This window comes from Grus americana, chromosome 3 (assembly GCF_028858705.1).
Source record: "Grus americana isolate bGruAme1 chromosome 3, bGruAme1.mat, whole genome shotgun sequence".
Classification (NCBI taxonomy): domain Eukaryota; kingdom Metazoa; phylum Chordata; class Aves; order Gruiformes; family Gruidae; genus Grus; species Grus americana.
In genome coordinates, this window is record NC_072854.1 from 36,533,800 (window position 1) to 36,554,297 (window position 20,498).

The 20,498-nt window shown below is 40.5% G+C and overlaps 1 protein-coding gene across 2 annotated transcripts in view; it reads right to left on the reverse strand.

The window, feature by feature from the left end:
* Positions 1 to 888, reverse strand: part of PHIP (pleckstrin homology domain interacting protein) — a 121,552-nt gene extending 120,664 nt beyond the window's left edge. For both annotated transcript variants that reach the window (XM_054819393.1, XM_054819392.1), the window contains exons 1-2: positions 218 to 888; positions 20 to 78 (exon numbers count right to left, since the gene is read on the reverse strand). In XM_054819393.1, the coding sequence (XP_054675368.1) occupies positions 20 to 78; positions 218 to 263 (105 nt within the window). In that variant the 5' untranslated portion in view covers positions 264 to 888. The remainder of the gene's footprint in view (positions 1 to 19; positions 79 to 217) is intronic.
* Positions 889 to 20,498: the final 19,610 nt, after the last annotated feature.

Sequence of the window (20,498 nt, forward strand, 5' to 3'; positions counted from 1 at the left end):
CCATCCATCCATCCCCTACCTGAGCCGCTTGCTGGCAGGGTCCGTCCTCCAAAAAGCGAGCGATGAGGAAGTAGAGCTCTGAGGGGAAAGGAGAGGCGGTGAGGGCTGGAGCTCGCCCCTTCCCCGCGGGCTTTTCTTTCTTCCCCCTCCCTGCCGCCCCTCTCTTGACTCCCGCTCGGTTCCCGCCGCCCCGCACGGCGGCTCCCCCGGCACTCACCCGCTCGCAGCTCCGCCGTGTGCCTGCTGCCGCCGTCCCCGGACATGGCGAGGCGAAAACCGGGGGGGGGGGGGGGGGGCCGGGGGGGGGGGGGGGGAGGACTCGGGCCGCGCTCCCGCGGCAGCGTCGGGGCCCAGCGAAACGCGTCCGCCCGCCCGGTAGCTGTCACTGTTCGTTCACCAGGAAGAGTCTCGGCTCCACCATTCAACCCACGGGCAGGAGGAGGAAACAACAACTCACAGCAACCCGCCGCCAACGCCGCCGCTAACGCCGCCGCCGCCGCCGCCAGCCAGCTCGAACGAGCGCGATCCCTCCGCCCGGAGAAAGAGTCCCCTCCTCCTCCTCCGCGCCCCCCTCCTCAGCCCTCCCGGCCCCTCGCGCCGCGTCGTCTCTCCCCACCCCCCCCCCCCCGCGCGCTCCTCAGTCCCCGGCGCCCGGCGGCGGGGGCGGCCAGGCGGAGAAGGGGGGAGCTCGGTTCTCCTGCCCCCCTCTCCCGCCCCGCCGCCGCCGCGGCGGCCCCCGGCGCTGCCCGGCTGAAGGGAGAAGGGGCGAGGGCGAGCACTACGTGTTTATTAGCGGACGGGCGGGCTGAGGCAGAAGATGTCGGAGCGGCAGAGGCGGGGTGGGCGGGAAGGCGACGGGCTGGCGGCTGAAAGGCGCTTTCTCTGCGAGGTGCGGGCGGCCGGAGCGCGGAGGGATACGACGCACGGGGAGGAGGGGCCGCGGCGGGGCAGCGGCTATTCGCGGCGGCAGCGGCGGGGAGGCTGGAAGTTACCGAGTTTCAGTGTCGCAGAAATGGGAAGCGAGCGAAGCCAAAATGCCCCCGGGGAGCGCGGCCCCGTTGGGGAGGCGGGCTGAGGAAGCCTGGCCCTCCCCACCACCTCCCCCTTCGTTCTCTGCGGCTTCCCCCATCCCCCGTAGCCAGGTCCCTCCCGGGCGCGGGGCTTCGGCGGCCCCGGGCTCCCTCAGAGCCCGTCAGGGGCCTCTGGGCGCTGCGGGTTTGGCATTTGCGCGTAAGTGCCGGTGTCACGCGTTGTTGTTTCTTATTCTTGCAACATTGTGCCCGAGGCCGGGTTCGTGCCTTGGGCTTGGGGGTCGGGGAACCCCAACAAGCCCCAAACAATCAGAAACGCGATTTTCTTCGTTGTTTGGCACGGCTGCTCTTCTTGGGTCTGGGTGCCTGCTTCTGGCCGTCGCCACAGGGGCGGAGGGTGAAGGGCTTGCAGGGTGCTCGGTTTGAGAACTTTAAAAAAAAAAATCCCACAACAAAACCACCTAAACAGCTAATAACGATTTTATTCATTGTTCTTGCCGCCAACCAAATCAGACACGCAGGACTGACGAATCTTCTGGCTTCTAGGAGCGATGGCAAGAGGAGTGTTGTCAACGCGAGGACAAGCGAGGGATGGCGATGCCTGCAACCTATGGCTGAACTGGAGGTAATTCACTAGCGGATCAATAACGTACCGAAGGTTCCTGAAAGGCTGCAATATTGTACGGAGCCTGATTAGCGATTATATCATTTATTTATTTCATGCTTTGCTAGCTTGACGATACCAAATAAACGTTCTGATTTGTGCTGCAACTGTTTATTTGCTGTTTACAGTCAAAAAGGGAAAGAAAATAATAACAAAGCAAACGTCCACTAATAATTACCTTTTTGAAAAATCTGTATCTGATGAGGAAGGGGTTTAAAGGAGCGTAGTTACTCGTCTTTATGGTTTGCAATGCATCTGTGCTTTTTTCAGGTCGAGTTGAGGCCTTGCAAGAACAAACATGTTTGTGGACAATAAGAATGAATTTAGCAGAGATCGATATAAACAGGGAAAGATGTCATTTTTTAATATTTATTTTGCCCCAATTATTAACTAATGTAACTTGTGAAGCAAAGCCAAATGTATGTTTGAAATGATACAGAAACTAGACAAAGAATATTATAGGTATTCAGGTAAAGACCCTGAAGCTCTCTCAACTATATAACTTTGAACAAAATTCAATTTAAACCATATTTCTGTGCAACTGAGGGAAGGCTGAGCTGAGCATTTTTATACGTATGTTTCCAAGGCCCGTGAGCTCCATGCACGAGCCTTACTGCTTGAGCTTTGTGCTTGGCACAGTGAGAAAGCTTGCTGCAGCCACCCTTCTGCTTTATTGCACAAACATAACTGTGAAAGGTTAGAGAATGGGGGCTAAAATGTCACATATTTCCATAAAGCCATGTTATAAAAAGTGATAAGAATTAGGTTTATGTAGCAGATGCCTAGTTGCCATGCATTTTGACATACAATTATCAAATGTCCTAAAAATCTTTAAAATAATCTAGCATGTGGTCTGTAATCATCAGGGTAAATGTATTTTGTAGTATAGATTTTTTTTAAGAAGAAGTAAAATCGTGCATACTAGATTTGATCACTTTATCTGTAGCTACACTCACTTTATATATTTAAAAATGTACCAGTGTCTCCCTTTTCCCAGTTCTTGTAACAATAACCACTCTGTGTTTCAGCTTTATTTTAAATCCACACTTCAAATAATTGAAATGGCAATGAAATAATATTTACCATCTAATAAAGATTTTAAAAATAACGTGACTTGAGTCTTTTCTTAGCGATGTAAAATATCTATTGTAATATCTCTCATAGGTGGTTCTCACAACAAAGGGCTACATGAATACTGTGATTAACATTTTAATTTCCCTTGATGTTTACATAAAAGAAAAATGTACCTACGTATGACATCACTAAAACTATAAACCAAGGAACAGAGAAATATTAACAGTTAAAAGAGTCCAAAAGTAGAGGAAAACTATCCTGAATATATTGAACTTCCCTGTTCTTTTGGCAACTTGTAACTTTTCCTGATGCAGTTTAAAATACAGCCCACAGAATCAAAATGTTCCTGGTGTTTTGACAGTAGAATAAGTGTCTTTTATTTAATTTTTGTAGAGCACCAAGCAAAATGGAATCCCAGTCCCTGGCTTAGGCCCGAGCACAGCAGTGCTACAAATAATATTTAATAAACAGCGTTTACAAACATACATTTTACTTCTTTTTACAGATGAAATCTGGTGGGGTTTTTTGTTTATTTGTGGCTTAACATGGAAGTTACACTGGCCACAAGAGAAGATGCAGGATTATTATTGTTTGGTGATGCATGTTAGAATGAGTTTTAAGAATTCCTGCAGCGCTAACAAATATTCTATTAATTTTTCAGATATATTTTAAAAGGCTTTTTTCCATGTTGTGGTTAAATTGAGGATGTTTTTGTTATGTACACAAGTGGAGAAAAATTCTACTCTTTATTGGTTTCCTTTCAAATAATTCCTTTTCTTTCGTATGATCTTGTCACCTTGCATTATCCTTAAGTAAAAGTACCTCAGTTCTGCTTTGTCAATGAGACTTAACATTTTTTATGAGATATTTCTACTCTGAAAGGTTTGCATTAAAAAAAATAGTAGTAATGGAATTATTTTCCTTTTTCAGCTATAACAATTGTTAGAGTTAAAAAGAAAATCTCAGATTATTTTGATCTAGTAATTTGATTGTTTTAACATCTGATAGCTTTACATATTTTTTATGCAAATGTTGTGTCCTGTTATTTTATTTTGTGACTTTGAAATGTGAATATTCACACATGTTCGCTAAAATAATTTTACAAAAAAGCAAGAATAAAGTTTATTAGATTTTACTGTTACTAAAGTTGATACGTAAAACTTAGTTATGGACCGATACCAAGGGTTTTGGGTGGTGGGTTTTTCTTTTTTTCTTTTTTATTTTTTTCCCTCCCTTTCCCCAAAAAGTGCTATAAGCACTGTAAGTATCCCAATACAGTTATGTTAGAATTCTCTTGAATTACTGGTTACTTTGGAGAGATAAGAATGTAGTATCTTTGGTTTCTTCTTGTTTTTTCTGTATCTTGATAGTTTTGGTTGGGGTTTTTTTTAACTGGTATTTTTGCCCGCATAACTGTTTATATGAATTATCAGTATGGTTTAAAAGCTTCCAACCAGAAAGTGCATTACTTGAAACTTAATGGTGGCAGTTCTTGACATGAAAATCCTTTCTGTTCCTTGTGAAATTTGCTCTTTTCTTTATAGACAAAGGAAAGTATTTAGGGTTTGTAAATTGTCCAGATGAACAATGTAGCTAAATATTTGAAGCATGATATTGGCTGGGGGGAGGTCAGTTGAGAGCAACATAAAGCATTGACTAAGCTTTCCTCAGGGTTGGTTGGTTGGTTTTTGTGGGGTTTGGTTGGTTTTTTTTTTTTTGGGGGGTGTCCACCTCAAATAAGAATTATCACCACAAGTTGCTTGCCTTTTTGTGACTGTTGATTCTTACTCTTCAAACCAGCCATTAATCTTACAAGGGCAAGAAGTGAGTGATGGTACTTATGAGGCCAATCAACATTTTTTATTATTATTGTGTATATTAAATATCTGCAGAAAGAACCAAATGTGCCAAAATACAAGTAAATTCCTTCTGCATTTTTAAGCAATAACTTACAATTTAACTAAGTAGTTTAACATCAAAATTCTTTTAAATGTTCACTTGTTTTCGCTTCCTGCCAAGAATATATCCTTTCTGCGCCCTGCATCGGTAATCTACCTGAACTTTCAACTATGGAGTTCCTTACAGAGTGCTTAGCTGCTGTGTATTCTGCCCATATCAGATATTAAATTGTGAACTGTATGCTTCCATTCTTTACCTTTACACACCCATTTTGCCTTTATTTTGCTTCTCCCTTTTGGTGAAAAGTAGCACTGAATCGAGTATGTGTATTACCAAACCACCAGCAGCATTGACAAATTAACATTTTATAAAAGTACACAAATAGATTAACCTCTGACAAGCATGTTTCTAGGTGTTCTTCTCATGTGCAGCTAGAAGAGTAAAGCAAAATCAAGTAACTTACGAAAACATCATTCCTTTTTGTGTAAAAATAAATAATAAACTGTGAATCTACTATCAAGCTTCTGAAACTAGATCTATGTGCCATTTATATTCTGAGCAGCAAATGAGTCTGGTTGAAATTCATCCAATGACCCTAAAAACCTCTTTAGTCTGTTGTTACCCAAATAAATAAGAATTGCTCCAGCCATGACGTTCTTTCAGTTTCACTATTAGATCTTTGAATACAAAAAAACTTCCCTTATAAAGACAAACTAAGAATTAGACCTATGTAATTCCTCTGAATAAAGGAATTCTGGTTTATGGTGGGGTGTCATTTGGGGTTTTTTGTTTTGTTTTAAAGCAATTTAATTTGTGTTCCTGTATTTTGCAAAAGACCTGCGATGAAACTTACTGGTTCAGTTTGACAGTACAACTTTCTATGCTGAATACATTCCCTAATTATCCAGAGGATTTTGAGAAAATGATTAAACTGCTGTACTTAATTGTTTATTATTGGGCTTTTCTTCACAGAGAATCTTGGATATTTGCCATGTTCAGTTTCACATCCATTTGATGTCTCCAAAGTTTTCTGAGAATTCTAAGGATTATGTGGGGGTTTTTAAGTGGCGCTTTCAAAAATTAATATACAGACTGTATTTTAGAGAACTACTCCATAATGAATATAGGAGCAGAAAAAAAGAATGTTTGCTATGTTGTTTTGTATATTGACAATTATTTTGTTAGATTAGTACTTCTAGAAAGCTTCTGAAAACTTTTGCTGTTACTAGACTTTCTACTAAGGTATTCCAATATGCTAAGGCAATTTTTTTTAGCAGAAGCTTTACAAAATAAGATCTATAATTGATTTGTTTCACTGGTTTCATATTAGAGTTCTAAGTCTAAGAAGACATTTCAAGTCTAAGTGAAAAATTTTATTTATATTGATAAATTATAAAGTTTATGAATACACATTTTCAGTGAATATTTATCTTTCTCTAAATGAAAATCTAGATTTCTCTTTAACCAAGTTTGAGGGCTGTTTGTGATTAGCGGTTTGGATGTGATTTTTTTCAATTACAGTAGTAGCCTGTCAGAAGTGCAACTTTTTAAAATACAGTTGCGGGGTTATTTGTCTGACTCTTCAGAATGGGGCTGGTTATCAGTAGCTTTGGAATAGACTTGGAATTTCCCTGAAGTTAATACAGTGGACTATTACAGATTCACCTCTATGTAATAACTTGAGAGATTCCATCATACTGTTATCAGACTATATAATCTGATGATACTTGTTAATATGTAATTACAGGAAAGGCCGAAGGAAAAATATTTCAGTGTTTGCAGATACTCATTGTGCACTTTAGATAAAACTAGAGGAGGCCATAAGAACTATCAGACATCTACCCAGAAAAGAGATGAGCAGAACAATGTAAGTAAAATTTCATGATGTTACATTCAAAATGAAGAAATAATATGAGTCAGTCATGCCTCTTATGGGCTCCTAAACCAAGGAAAAAAGTTGTGTTCAATAGTAAGTAGTAAATCTTTTTAAAAGACCATTTTATTTATTACATATTCAACATTGAGAATATGGTAATTATGGTAATTTTTTTCTAGAACTCTTAATATGAAACCAGTGAAACAAAACAATGACATATCTGTTGGAATACTGTGCTGAATCTTTCACCTTATCTGCAAAAAATTAGAGTTCAGAGATATATGAGGAAAATAGTTAGTTAGGATCAAGAAAAAATACTCTAGGAATAGGATTAAAGACCAAGGAAATGGAAGAAAATATTTGGAGGAGATAATTTTTAAGAATAGCATGCAAAATTTCTCTGTTTCAGAGAAGATAGAGGAGGACCTTCTGTAAACTCTAGGACATAGTTCAAGAACTGAATTAGTTGAAAGATTCCAAATTAAAAATTATGTTTTTCCCCATTGGAAAACATAGCCATCCTGGCTTTACTTTTGTCTCAGAAAATGCTAAAGCAAGGATTTTAGCAGTCTTCAGAACTGACACTTCAGTAGGTAAGAACATCCAGTGACAGTACACATATATAATTAAAAAGATCATTAGTCTGATCCAACACAGCCTTGCTATTTGCTAGCTTTAAGACAATCCTTAGTTTTTCCTGAGTGTTTCCTTCTAGTGTTGTTTGATTTCTTTTAGAGCTGTGAAGTATTTTTATTTCTATGCAGTTGAAATATCTGCTGTCCCCAAAATAGTAATGATGTAGTGCGAGTAGTACCAATATTTGCACTTACAGTAAAGATTTTAGTGCTGTTAGCATTGAACCATTTGGCTGACAGTGCCTACTTTGTGTAACATATGTGATACGTCAGTCATCCATGAAATACACATCACTGAGATCCTGATCGCCGTTTATTGTTCAGTCTTCTGAGAAAATGCTGGGCTGCTGATCCAGATTTCTCAATATTTTGTATTCCTCTATAGCATCTACTTAGTGCCTCAAAAAGATTATTTTATATTTTTCAGTTTGCCCAGATAAACTGTAGAAGAGTTTTGGTGTGCCAGGTAGGCATGGTGTACTAATTGAGATATACATTGTGTGAGGTCACCACTGATTTAAAATCATTGAATCAATCTCTTGATTTTACAGGTTTTAGAGTACCCGAGACAGGAAGTGTGATTAGACCATAAATGACCCTTGTACGTGATGCTGGTTAAGTTTTTTGTCTGCTTCCTTGTTTTTAACCGGGTACTAATGTATGATGGAGATTGGCACATGTGCCTCCATTTTCCCGGGTGAGGACCCACCACAAGCTTGGTTGTGTCACCATCCCTGGAGGTATTTAAAAGATGTGTAGACGTGGTGCTTAGGGACATGGTTTAGTGGTTGGACTAGGCAGTGCTGGGTAAACGGTTGGACTTGATGGTCTTAAAGATCTGTTTCAACCAAAATGATGCTGTGATTCTATGATTAAAAGATTTTGCTCACTCTAGTTCAACTAATGTGTAGTTTTCATATGCAAAGCGGAGCAGGTTATTTAACAGAGGCTAAGAAGAACCCTCTTTCAAGCATACTTGCCCAGGTGGCTAGCTCATTCTCTTCGGAGGTACAAAATGCTGTTTTGTCTTCCCTGTGGAAGAATTTGAACTGAAGTTGAATCCCCCTGCACACCAGAGCGGATGAAAACTACAGAGTTGTTGGATGAAAGGCACAACTGACACTTTGGTTGGGACCTAGTTTGGTAAGCGTGCTCTGGAAATGCTCTGTGAATGGGGTGTGCAAGCGAGACAAGCAGATTTGTGGATCGTGAGCTAGTCACAACAGGCAGCTTTGGGCACACACAGAAGTCCTTTAGACACCCACAAGCTTTTGTTGCTGGAGAATAAGTATCTACATTTTGAATGGTAAAATAATGTAAAGATTATTTAATAGACTGTTAGACATGTTCTCACCCAGCTTTGGGTCAGCTCATCACTGATGGTATTCTTGCAGCCAGCTCTGGAGCATTAGTACACTGCTAGTTTCTGCACGTGTGCATTTTATTAAAGCTCAGACTTCCAAGATCAAATAAAAAAAGGAATTGAACTTGATGTTTCAGCATCAAGTTTGACTACCACTAATTGCCTCTCGGCAGGCCCTTATAAGTAAAGCACTGAATAACACTAAAACTTAATCAACTAATGTAAAGAAACACAATGTCTTACAAAGACTAGGCTGAGCATTTAAAGAAATACACAGGTATTTATTTTTAACATAGTTCTAATTTTGGAGTTGGTTATTCGAGTTACAATGAAGCTACATTTATTTAGTCCATGTATCAGGTTTTTTGTATTTATGTTTGAAAGTGCTTTAAAAGAGAAATGGCTGTATAGGATTCATTGACCTTTCCACCTAAATACAACTACAGTTTGAATCCTAAGTGATGCCAAACCTGCATGTCAGCATTTGAGGCGTTGAGACCCTCCAAAATCCTTATCTAAAAACACCAAGGTTCCTTCTGTTTGCATGTAAGGTATTTTTATTCGTAAGAAACATGTTTTATCTGATACAAATGAAAGCTGAGTTTTTTAGAGTTTACTTTCTTCTAGATCTGAGCAATAAAGTAAAATACCGAATTCCCACAATTTGAGAAATAAAAATAGAAAATGTCATTTCTCCCATGTAGCCTAATACAATTCATAAAAACCACAGAGTCTGAGAAGAACGGGGGGGGGTGGGGTGGGGGGTGTTCTGTTGAGCTGCAAAAGGAATTACCCACATGAAATCTAGATAACATTGAAAATAATATGTTGACTTTTAAAAGAAAAGATCACATGTATCCTGTTAATCATAATTTCATCAGAACTTAATCTTTATTTCTCAAATTAAAGCTTAAATTTCAAGACATAGTTAAGTTTCAGAGACTTCTGGAAATTTTATTTTGTACAAACAGAAAAGAGAGTTGTCTAATAAATTACCAAAAATATTTCCTGCAGTGCCTGCTAGTTGTAAGGTTTTTCTAGTTTTGATTTTGCTGTTTTTAAGGGATGAACAAGGAGTGTGGAGAGAAAGTGAGAAAGCAGATGAACCAGCAGAAGGCCGGGGTAAGTCATCTGTGCTATAAGAAAGCTTTCCATCCTTCAGGTAAATGCCCAAGTTAAGGAAGGATTGATTTATGCCAGAGTTCAGAGTTAGTAACTTAAAATCACAGAGGTTCCTCCTGAACTTCTGGTATTGAGATGTTTCTGGTTACTGAGAGTTAAAGATTACAGTAGGTTCTCAAACATTAGCAGGTACAACAGATGAGAAGGCTGAGGTACTCAACAAGTTTTTTGCCTCCGTCTTCACTGGCAATCTCTCTTCCCACACCTCTCGAGTGGATGGACTGCAAGACTGGGGGACCAAAGTCCCTCCCACTGTAAAAGAATCACAGAATGGCAGGAGTTGGAAGGGACCTCTGGAGATTATCTAGTCCAACCCCCCTTGCTAAAGCAGGATCACCCAGAGCAGGTTGCACAGGATCGCGTCCAGGTGGGTTTTGAATATCTCCAGAGAAGGAGACTCCACAACCTCTATGGGCAACCTGTTCCAGTGTTCTGTCACCCTCAAAGTGAAGAAGTTTTTCCTCATATTCAGATGGAGCTTCTGGTTAGTAACTAGCTGAGGAACCTGAACATACATAAGTCTATGGGACCTGATGAGATGTATCCCAGAAACCTGAGGGAATTGGCTGAAGTACTTGCCAAGCCACTCTCCATGACACTTGAAAAGCCATGGCAGTCAGGTAAAGTCCCCCATGACTGGAAAAGGGGAAACATTGCACCCATTTTTAAAAGGGTAGAAAGGAGGACCCTGGGAACTACTGACTTGTCAGCCTCACCTCTGTACCTGGGAAGAGCATGGAACAGATCCTCCTAGAAACTGTGCTAAGACACATGGAGGACAGGGAGGTGATTCAAGACAGCCAGCATGGCTTCACCAAGGACAAGTCCTGCCTGACCAACCTAGTGGCCTTCTATGATGGAGTGACTACATCAGTGGACAAGGGAAGAGCTACAGATGTCATCTATCTGGACTTCTATAAGACCTTTGACACAGTCCTCCACAACATCCTTGTGTCTAAATTGTAGAGGTATGGATTTGATGTGTGTACTGTTCAATGGATGAGGACTTGGTTGGCTGGTCACAGCTGGAAGGTAGTGGTCAATGGTTCAATGTCCAGAGAGAGATCAGTGACAAGTGGTGTCCCTCAGGGGTCTGTATTGGGACCAGTACTGTTTAGTATCTTCATCAGTGACATAGACGGTGGGATCGAGTGCACCCTCAGCAAGTTTGCTACCACCACCAAGCTGTGTGGTATAGTTGACACGCCCGAGGGACAAGATGCCATCCAGAGGGACCTGGGCAAGCTGGAGAAGCAGGCCCCTGTGAACCTCACAAGGTTCAACAAGGCCAAGTGCAAGGTCCTGCATATGGATCAAGGCAGCCCCTGGTGTCAATACTGGCTGGGGGATGAAGGGACTGAGCGGCCCTGAGGAGAAGGACTTGGGGGTACTGGTGGATGAAAAGCTGGACATGAGCCGTCAACATGTGTTCACAGCCCAGAAAGCCAACCAAATCCTGGGCTGCATCAAAAGAAGTGTGACCAGCAGATCGAGGGAGGTGAACCTGCCCCTCTATTCTGTTCTTGTGAGACCCCACCTGGAGTACTACATCCAGCTTTGGGGCCCTCAACATAAGAAGGACATAGATCTGTTGGAACAAGTCCAGAGGAGGGCCATGAAGATGATCAGAGGGCTGGAGCACCTCTCCTGTGAAGACAGGCTGAGAGAGTTGGGATTGTTCAGCCTGGAGAAGAAAAGGCTCTGGGGAGACCTTACTGCAGCCTTCTAGTACCTGAAGGGGCCTACAGGAAAGCTGGAGAGGGACTGTTTACAAGGGCATGTAGTGATAGGACAAGGGGTAATGGCTTTAAGCTGAAGGAGGGTCGATTTAGATTAGATATTAGGAAGATTTTTTTTTTTTTTTTTTTACAAGGGTGGTGAAACACTGGAACAGGTTGCCCAGAGAGGTGGTAGATGTCCCATCCCTGGAAACATTCAAGGTCAGGTTGAATCAGGCTCTGAGCAACCTGATTGGGTTGAAGATGTCCCTGCTCATTGCAGGGGTGTTGGACTAGATGACCTTTAAGGTCCCTTCCAACCCAAACTATTCTATGATGATGATTCTTTTCCTCAGACTCTGCATAGCAGTTGCTGACAATTTTAACAACATGGGCAGCTGATTTCCAATGCCCAGACCTGAGCTCTGGTGCTGTTTAAGGTATTACTTAAAACTTATTTTTGGAGTAGTAAGTGTTCTTTAAAAAAAAAACAAAAAAACAAACCACCAAAACCAAACCTACTTAATCCCATTTAAAAGCAACCAAAACACTATACATTTCTTAAATTCCAAGAACATAGCAGCACCTCTGCTGTTTTTTCCAGTCACCGTCCTTTTCTTTTGAAGTCCTCTACAAGTGCTGGTGAAAACAGTCCAAATTAGAATTCTTAAGTCCCCTTTCTTTGAGTCTTTTAATCTAACATTCAAGTAAAATTAGAAAACCCCTCAAGTAAAATTGACTTTTTGATTGATGGTCCACCACTCTTGGTGCGTCCAAGATGTCATCAGATTAAGTGTAACTCTGAAATGTGTTGTTCCCGTATACTCCCAACCCTGATTTTTGATTTGAAAATTTTCAGCAGCTAGCATCCTTGGATTTTTCTCCTCCCTCCAGGAGAGTGGTGTGTGTGCCTCTCAGTTGTTGGATGTTTCTAATAGTGTAGGACTCTCTGTAGGAGGGCAGGTCATGGCATATTTACAGACATTTTGAATTCCAGTACACAGAAAGTAAGGAGTACTTGTTGCCATATTCCTCAATTTTGAATTTTACCCATACTAGTAAACCAAAGAGTACTAGTACCCACTCTATTTCTGAGGCCAATTGCCTCATGCCAGTGGCCGTATCTGTACTATTAAACTCTTTAAAGCCCCCCGAACAGGACGGCTGCATCTGCATCGTCAGGTGGGGCTGAGCTAACCGATGAACCATGCCAAGGATTGCTTGGGAGAACGCTGCCTGGACCAAGTGCAGGGACTCTGCTGACGACATCTTAACACTGTAAGCAGTGGGCTTCGAGCCTCCAGCTCTGCACCCTGGCACCTTCTAATTTGCTAGCATAGTCACAGCCTTTGCAACAAACAAAACCAGACTGCCACTGTGCTTTACTTCAAAAAAAAAATCAGATGTCTTTTTAGTGAGGTATAGTATATAAAATACGGAATACATCCAACACAGATGTCCTTTGTTAGGAAGTTCTAGAGGCTGAGATAAATCTTAGCTACTTTGTAACAAACCCTAATACATCTCAGTCCATTTTTGCTCAGCCTCTGAATTATTTGATTTCATTCTGTCCAGCAAATAATGAGAAAACTCTGAAACACTTAAAATTATCACAAAAGCTTCTCAGGGCCACGCTAAAGAACGCTGAAGGAAGAGTTGATGTGGAAAACAAACCTGGAAAATAGAAAGTATAAAGCTGCAGAGAAGTTGAAAGAAAACAATGTAACATTAAATGGAGGTAAGCATAAATTAACAGCTGTCAGGGAGATTCACAGTATGTCTCAAAATCTACAGTGTTCTGAACTGGTAACTACCTGTTCTTAGAGGTAGTCAAGAGCTGGTTGCAGTTGTTTGCAACAAATCCATTTAAAAGTGCTTGAGGGATATTGCAAAGGAGATGCTACGTGATCAAAGGCTTTCTCAGACCTTACTAGGAACAGGAAGGCTAGTTAGCGCATGAAAAGCACTGGAAAGAATCCTTAAATGCGATTTGGGTGTGAAGCATCTTGCTATCTTGTTCTTATCTGGTGAAAATAGGACTATTGGGGGGGAACACTCAGTTTTGAAAACAGTAATATATAACAGAGCCCTTTATTCACAGTCCAACAATAACATAAAAGGTGTCAATCTGCTAAACATGACAGATGCACTGGTGTAGAGAGATAGACGACACCAAATGCATTGTCTAATTGCTTCATGAAATAAAGGGGACAGTCAGTCCACTTCCATGTTTGTTGATAAAAAAAAAAAAACCCAAGGCTATTGTTACTAGCGATAAACTGAATCGGTCATTGAATTTTTATAAGAATGCAGTATTTGTGCTGCAGGCTGCTTTCTACCTATTACTTCATGTGTTTTAGGATCTACAGACCTAAAACACCACCCCACCATGAAAGGGTGAACCCTGTGCTAATACTGCAGAATTCACCAGATGAGGAGTGTTATCGTTGTTTTCACTTAAAAGATCCAGCATTTCAAAAACAAGTTATGACACCCTTGTGATCATAGAAGTGTGAATGGGACAGTGGCTTGACACAGCCAAAGAAAAGTGTCCTAACATCAGTTACTTAAAACTTGGGTGGCAGTGATCCCCCTTGCAGTTTCATCACTGAGAGTGACAGCTACTTGGAAATACAATTTCATTTTTTGCTGGCCTTTGGGGTACCTTTACAACTATATCAACTGCCACTGTAACTGGCGCTGGCAACTCAACATTTAAAATCAGTTTCGTACACTTCCCGTAGTCCTAACAGCATCTCTACTACTGTCTCTTGTAATTAATTCCTATTAACATTATCCACATCCACCATATTTGAATAATTATTGCCTTTCTGACTCGCCGTGGTCATTTAACAGAACCAGCTGCCAAAAAAGGTACAACCAAATCTATCTTTACGCAGCCTCTTAGAAGCGTGCCCTTTCTCTGCTGCTTGGTATCAGGTTAATCTGCAGCAATCGCATCGTTCCCTTAGACAAATTACCACTATGCGCACATTGCGAATTCATGGCCCATACCTCGCCTCTGGCTGCCGAGGCCAAGCGACCCTCGTCTGGTGCACGGCCACTCTATAAAGGTCTCAAAGTAGTAGCAGAGGTGCTAAGTTCATGAGGCCTTCTCCTGGCTCTCTATCTTAATTTGCAATCTTCCATCTCACCTCAAAGGCTGCTATCTGTCACCACTGATGTAGCTAGTGGAGTTCTCAGTAGCATCTTGATGCCAGACTGCTTATCCTGTATGAACACCTCCATGTCAAAAAAGGGCATCAGAATTTTTATCTTCTACCCTGATTTTAAGGGGAGCCGTAATGTTGACGTAGACTTTCATTCACATCATGAAGGATGCTCTCCTGCTGGCTTTGGAAAGGAGTCTGAGCTCCCTGAACCCTCTCACCACAAATGCCATGCTAGGCTGGAGACTCACAAAAACTACTTTCAAATCAAGTGTAACACATTTATAAATCTGTGTAATATGATGTAGTAAACTTTAAACAAACAGGTTCTGGACACTGTCTCTCAGAATTACCTTATTGTTTAAACTTTCACATACCTAGTTCTCTTGGCAGGTGAAGCAGACAAAGCCTCCCGAAAGACTCCTGAAGTTCATTAGCACCACTAGTAGTTATCCTACCAGTGGCAATTTGGCACTGATACACAAATGATATTTAAATGCAAAAATGCCCTCAAGGAAGTAGAAAAAAATTAAAGTTACAAGATTTACCAGAACTGTATCCCAGCAGGAACAAAAAAAATAAAGTACCCTCAGTAACTGGATTGTTGATAGAAGACCTGAGGGGAAAAAATAAATCCAGTGACACTCAAGGCTTGATTACACATGCAAAAATTTTGCTATGTTTCTCTCTCGCACCTATTCCTAGAAAAGTCAGTTTCTCTGCTGTTGTGCGAGATCTCTTCCTCCGCACTCACCCAGCCAGATTACAGGGTCAGAGTTCTTCCCCTCCGCCATTCCCCTGGCCTCATCTTCCACAGAAGAATGTTGCTTTGCATTCACTGCAGGGACTTCACACACCTCTCCCACACCCATCCATGAGGGAGCTTTATTCCATCCTCATCCTGGACACCCCCCAGCTGCCACAGCAGCAGCACTCCTCCCTCCTGGGAATAACATACAGCCATCTTAAGCATGACTGGGAACAGAATCACAGAACTTCTCCCGACTCGCTCCTCCTTTCTTATTCTCAATTATTCTAGGTGCAGCTGGCATACTTTGATCAGTTTCTTGGTCTCCAATGGTTATGAATCCTGTGGTGTTATCATCACCTTCCATCTTCTTTCCTCACAGAACATTATCAGAAATTAGGAGGGTTTTGGCTTTAAGAAATTAGATCCTCACGATATTTTATTGTGATTCTTCTAAAGCAAGCTTAGAATGGCCTTCCAGCTTAGTCCCAGGGTAAGGACTAAGGATTATTGTTCTACAATCTGCATTTTGTGAGAAGCTACAGTAACATTTTATATTAATTTCAGAGATGGACTGACAACTTTGACAAGATCCCTACTTCCAGCCTCTGTATTATCATCTTAAATTATATTGCCTTCCATTAAGTTGTTAATCATTAGAAGATTCATATCGGACAGCTCAGTACCTGAAATCATCCAATACAAATTCAGTTTTTATGGGCCCCAAGTCTGAAATTTGTTTCTGAATGAGAATCAAAACAGTGATAAAACTACTCCCGTAAGTTATACTATTGTAACTTAAACATAGTAACATTAAGCACAATGGCCTCATACACTCAAGTTTCTTTTTTGAGCATGAATTTACATCAGTGGCTTTATCCTCATGTTAGCAGGTATGCAAATATGATTTGGGAAAAAATGAGACTAATTAGTATCAATAGGCAAACTGGAAATGTACTGTTATTTTGCACCAGAACTCATTTATAGCCACTCTGAAGGTGCTTACAAGAGTATTTTGCTGTACTAGTCAAACACTCAATAGTCTCTGCTTGTTCTGTATGAACTACTTTGTTGCCAATACTATGGTTCATCACAAAGGGACTAATACATCAAAATAGTTTACTTCTGATCTTGTCCATTTTCTATAGGAAAGCCATAATTGATTTTGATTTATTATAAATGCAGAATTGGATGTTATAGTGGGCAATCCATGGCAATGTGGCAAGGCGATTTAGCCAAGTAACAGCTTTACAGTAAGTTCAACGTTTCTAAATAAAGCAAAAAATGTTTATTACTGAGAACAGCAATAAAAATTCTTGCCTTTAGAAAAAAATACTGGCACTGAACATTCTAGTGCTTCTCCTGACCATTATGTATGCAGCAATTTAACTAGTGAGAAAGTATTGTCCAAGTTTTCCTACAAAGAAAAGAATTATGATAATAAACCTTGAACTAGGAGGATGACAGAATTCTTGCCACTGAACTTGTTTATAGACAGTCTACTGTATCCTTTTTGTGCTTTGATTCAAATGTAGAAGTTTACTGGCTTATTTAACACAAATTGACATAGTGGGCTAAATTGTTGCTTAAAGTCTGATACCGATCAGTTGCCCAGCAGTATTCCAGATATGATGACATAAGTGAAAATACAGGTCCAATAAAGCAGCCAGGTCAAAAGCAATTTATTCAGAAGAGACGGACTCCTTCACATTTCAGATTATTTTGCCCTTTCTTATTTGATGACACCTTACCTTTATAGAATACAGAATAGCCACTTGTTTCTCAGTTGCATAATCTCTTTAGGGTTATATAAATTTTGTATAATTTCAGTAGGAATTTAATCAAAATCGTGGCTGTTGAGGCTTGGCATCATGATGCACACTTTAGGATTGTAGAACTGGTTTGATTTTAAACCATGTTCCCCACTGAGTCTCAACAAACATTTAAGTGATCTTATTTTCGCCTTCTAAGGCTACATTTAAAGAAAAATCACAGAACTGAGCATACAAAAAATTACTTTTCCCATTCCACTAGAAATTTAACTCTTACATATGTATGTTGTTTATTTTAATAAGAGATCTTTATTTTCTTGCTATTCCTTCTCCCTCTCCCTACTTTTTTTTGGTTTGCAGTTACAAACAGACCCAATAGTTCTTAAACTTTTGAGGGTTGAACAAAACGTAGCAAACCAACTTCATTCTCGCTGCTGTTTAGCATAAGGCTTATTTTTTCAGTAGCACTCCCCTTAAACACCCGCATCTCATCTGCGCAGTCCTCCACTCAGAAAAAGCTGTCTTTGCCATTTGAAGAGACAAAACACCAAGTGTAACCCTGTGCTGACATATGCAATCAGCCCAAGGTCAGTCAAGGATAGGGAAGCAGCAGAAAGTAACAACCCAGAGAAATTACGTAAAGCTATGGGAAGGTGGACCTTTAACTACTCAGGGGTGACTTTTTTTTTTTTTAATCATTCATTGAGTCTTGTTTCTAATGTACCTGCCTTCTTTAAACTTAAGAAGAGTCCATACTTCCCAATTAACTTTCTTTTTTAATGTACCTTGCACTACCCATCTGTTACATCCCACAAAGGACACTTTCAGGGATCCCTCCAAACCTTGTATTCAGGTGTGAAGCAGCCAGTCATTACATACTGATGATGCAAGTTTCTTCATGGCTGAGATGCATCACCGGGCACTTTCAAGTGCCACTTGAAAGCTAAAATACTTACTTCCTGAAGGTGCTCTGCGGATCACCAGCTTCCCACAAAGACTCTAGCTATATATGTCTGAATGTGCGACCATTCTAATTTTAAAAAATGTGTTCTAGAACTTGATACAGTGCTTTGAAAATTTTCCTGCCTCTCTGAAAACTTGACACATAGGTGAAAAAGACAGGAAAGCACCACATTTACAAAGCACTTCTGAAAAAAACAGAAATGTTAAGTGAATCAGCAGGATAGTGCATTTCATTAAACTTCACCCAAGTGGATTTTCTGATGTTAAATGCTTCTAACAGAACTCTGCCACTGAGCTGAATCTCCTAATCTGGTCAACCCGACAGAAGAATTTTGTGCCAAAATTACTAGGTTAGGATATTGTGTGATTAGTTCAAGGACCCAACTTCTGCCCCCCTTTTAGGCATTTAGTCAGAGGAGCTCTCCTAAAATGAGCCTGTCCAGAGACATGTCAGTGTCTTGTGATGCTCATGGCTAAGTTAAATCTAAGTTAAAAAGGTCATTTCAAGAACTCCAACTGTCTATACAGGATTAGGCAACTAATCTCTCAGTTATCCCCACAAAATGATGAGAGTATACAAAACCCCTCCTCACAGGAACAATAAACCCATATTGACAAATGCTTAGAAATAGCACTTTGATGATTCTGTGAAAAAGTTCAGACGATTAAACCTCCCATGACCATAGTGTCTAAATTAACAGACTTTCAGCAGGGTCCATCAGAAAGCAAATTAGAAGCACCATGCAGGACTATCAAGTACTATCACTGAGTAACAATACGGCCTTTCCTTCTCATTCGGCTGCAGGTTTTGCGATAGCCCTCTGCCTTCCATCACCAAAAGCAGAGACTTAGTTTTGGAAGAAAATTTCAACTAAGTTCATGATGCAGAGAACAGCCTCCTCTTATTTGGCTGTAGCAAGCCTTTCACAAGAGCAGCAGCGGCACTTATCTCAATGCAGGTCTTAACTACTATTCCAGTTAGCATATAGGGGTTTTGGTAATCAATCTTCAAGTTTTAGAGAGGCTTGGCTTCTTTTTTGTTTTAATTAAAAAAGGCAACTGGAGATTTCTTCCCAAAGAAGAAATAGAATGCTAGGTCAGGCAACAGTCATTTATTTATTGACTTGAACAAGCAAAAGGTATCCTCACACATAATGCCCACCACTTGAGCAATACAAATCAATGCTACTGAAGAACAGGGAACATCTTTTCTCTCACCCCTCCCATCCCAGAAGTAACAATAGAAATACCAGGGCCCCTAGAGAAAAGAGAAGGAGAAAAATTATAAAAGGTGCTTAGAATGAGCTGCAGAGTTGAAACGTAACACACTAAAAAAATCATTAGCTAATCTACCATATCACCACAATCACCTCAAAAATAACTTCCATTGCTCCATTTCTACCAGGTACCAAATATATAGCGCTGTTTAACAGCTATTTCAATGTATTAACAACTGTCCTCGGCTGAAGCAGAACAGCAATTACTATTTATATTAAATTTGAGGCTGCAGATAGAAAGAAAGGTTTCCATAGAGTACGATGCAAGTTAATGAAAAGAGAGGGGGAGAATCAAAGCTACTTTTAAGTTACTGCACGTCTATCAATCAAGCAATTCATTCTGTATTGATAGCTCATTACAGACACAAGATCTGGATAGAGTACAGCAACTCTACTCACCCTGCGACAGTATATCTGAAGAACGCATCTATAAGTCCCTTAAGTTGTGGGCCACTGAAAATCCTAGCCTGCTACTCCTGTGTGGGTATTTTTTAAATCACACATCAGCAAAAAAGCAAACAGACTGCATGCAAAACAATTGTTGCTAAATCACTCAGTCTTCCTTGTAACGGTTGAAAATATGAGTAAGGCGTTCCTCAGATTTAGAGAAAACATTAGGAGGCAGTAGTTTTGCAGGCAAGGAGACCTTTTATTTTAATCCATTAAAAGAACCCAAAATAGTCAGCAGGTGGCCACATCTATCCATGTTTCATTAAAATCACATAAACCCTAAGTACAAAAGCACCACTGATTATTGCTCTAGAAAAACTGCATGAAAAATTCAAATACGCACAGTAAAAACATCACCATATGCACAAGACTTAATTTCTCAAAGCAAGTGTATGGAATGCTGATCCAATTTTACACATACCTTGCAATATTAAGTTGATATTTATATTACTTGGCAACAATGGGAATTTCTAAAAGCACTGTTATGAGAAGGGAAACGTTCATATACAGTTTAATATGTCAACTATCATAGTCCTAAAAAAATTAGCATTTACAAAATACTTGATAAAAATATCTTTTAAAAGTTGTCCAAGAGGTACATAAAATCAACCCAAAATTTTCATGATATTTCATTCATTCTTGTCACCTACAGATTCAGTTTTCTGAGCCTGTGGAG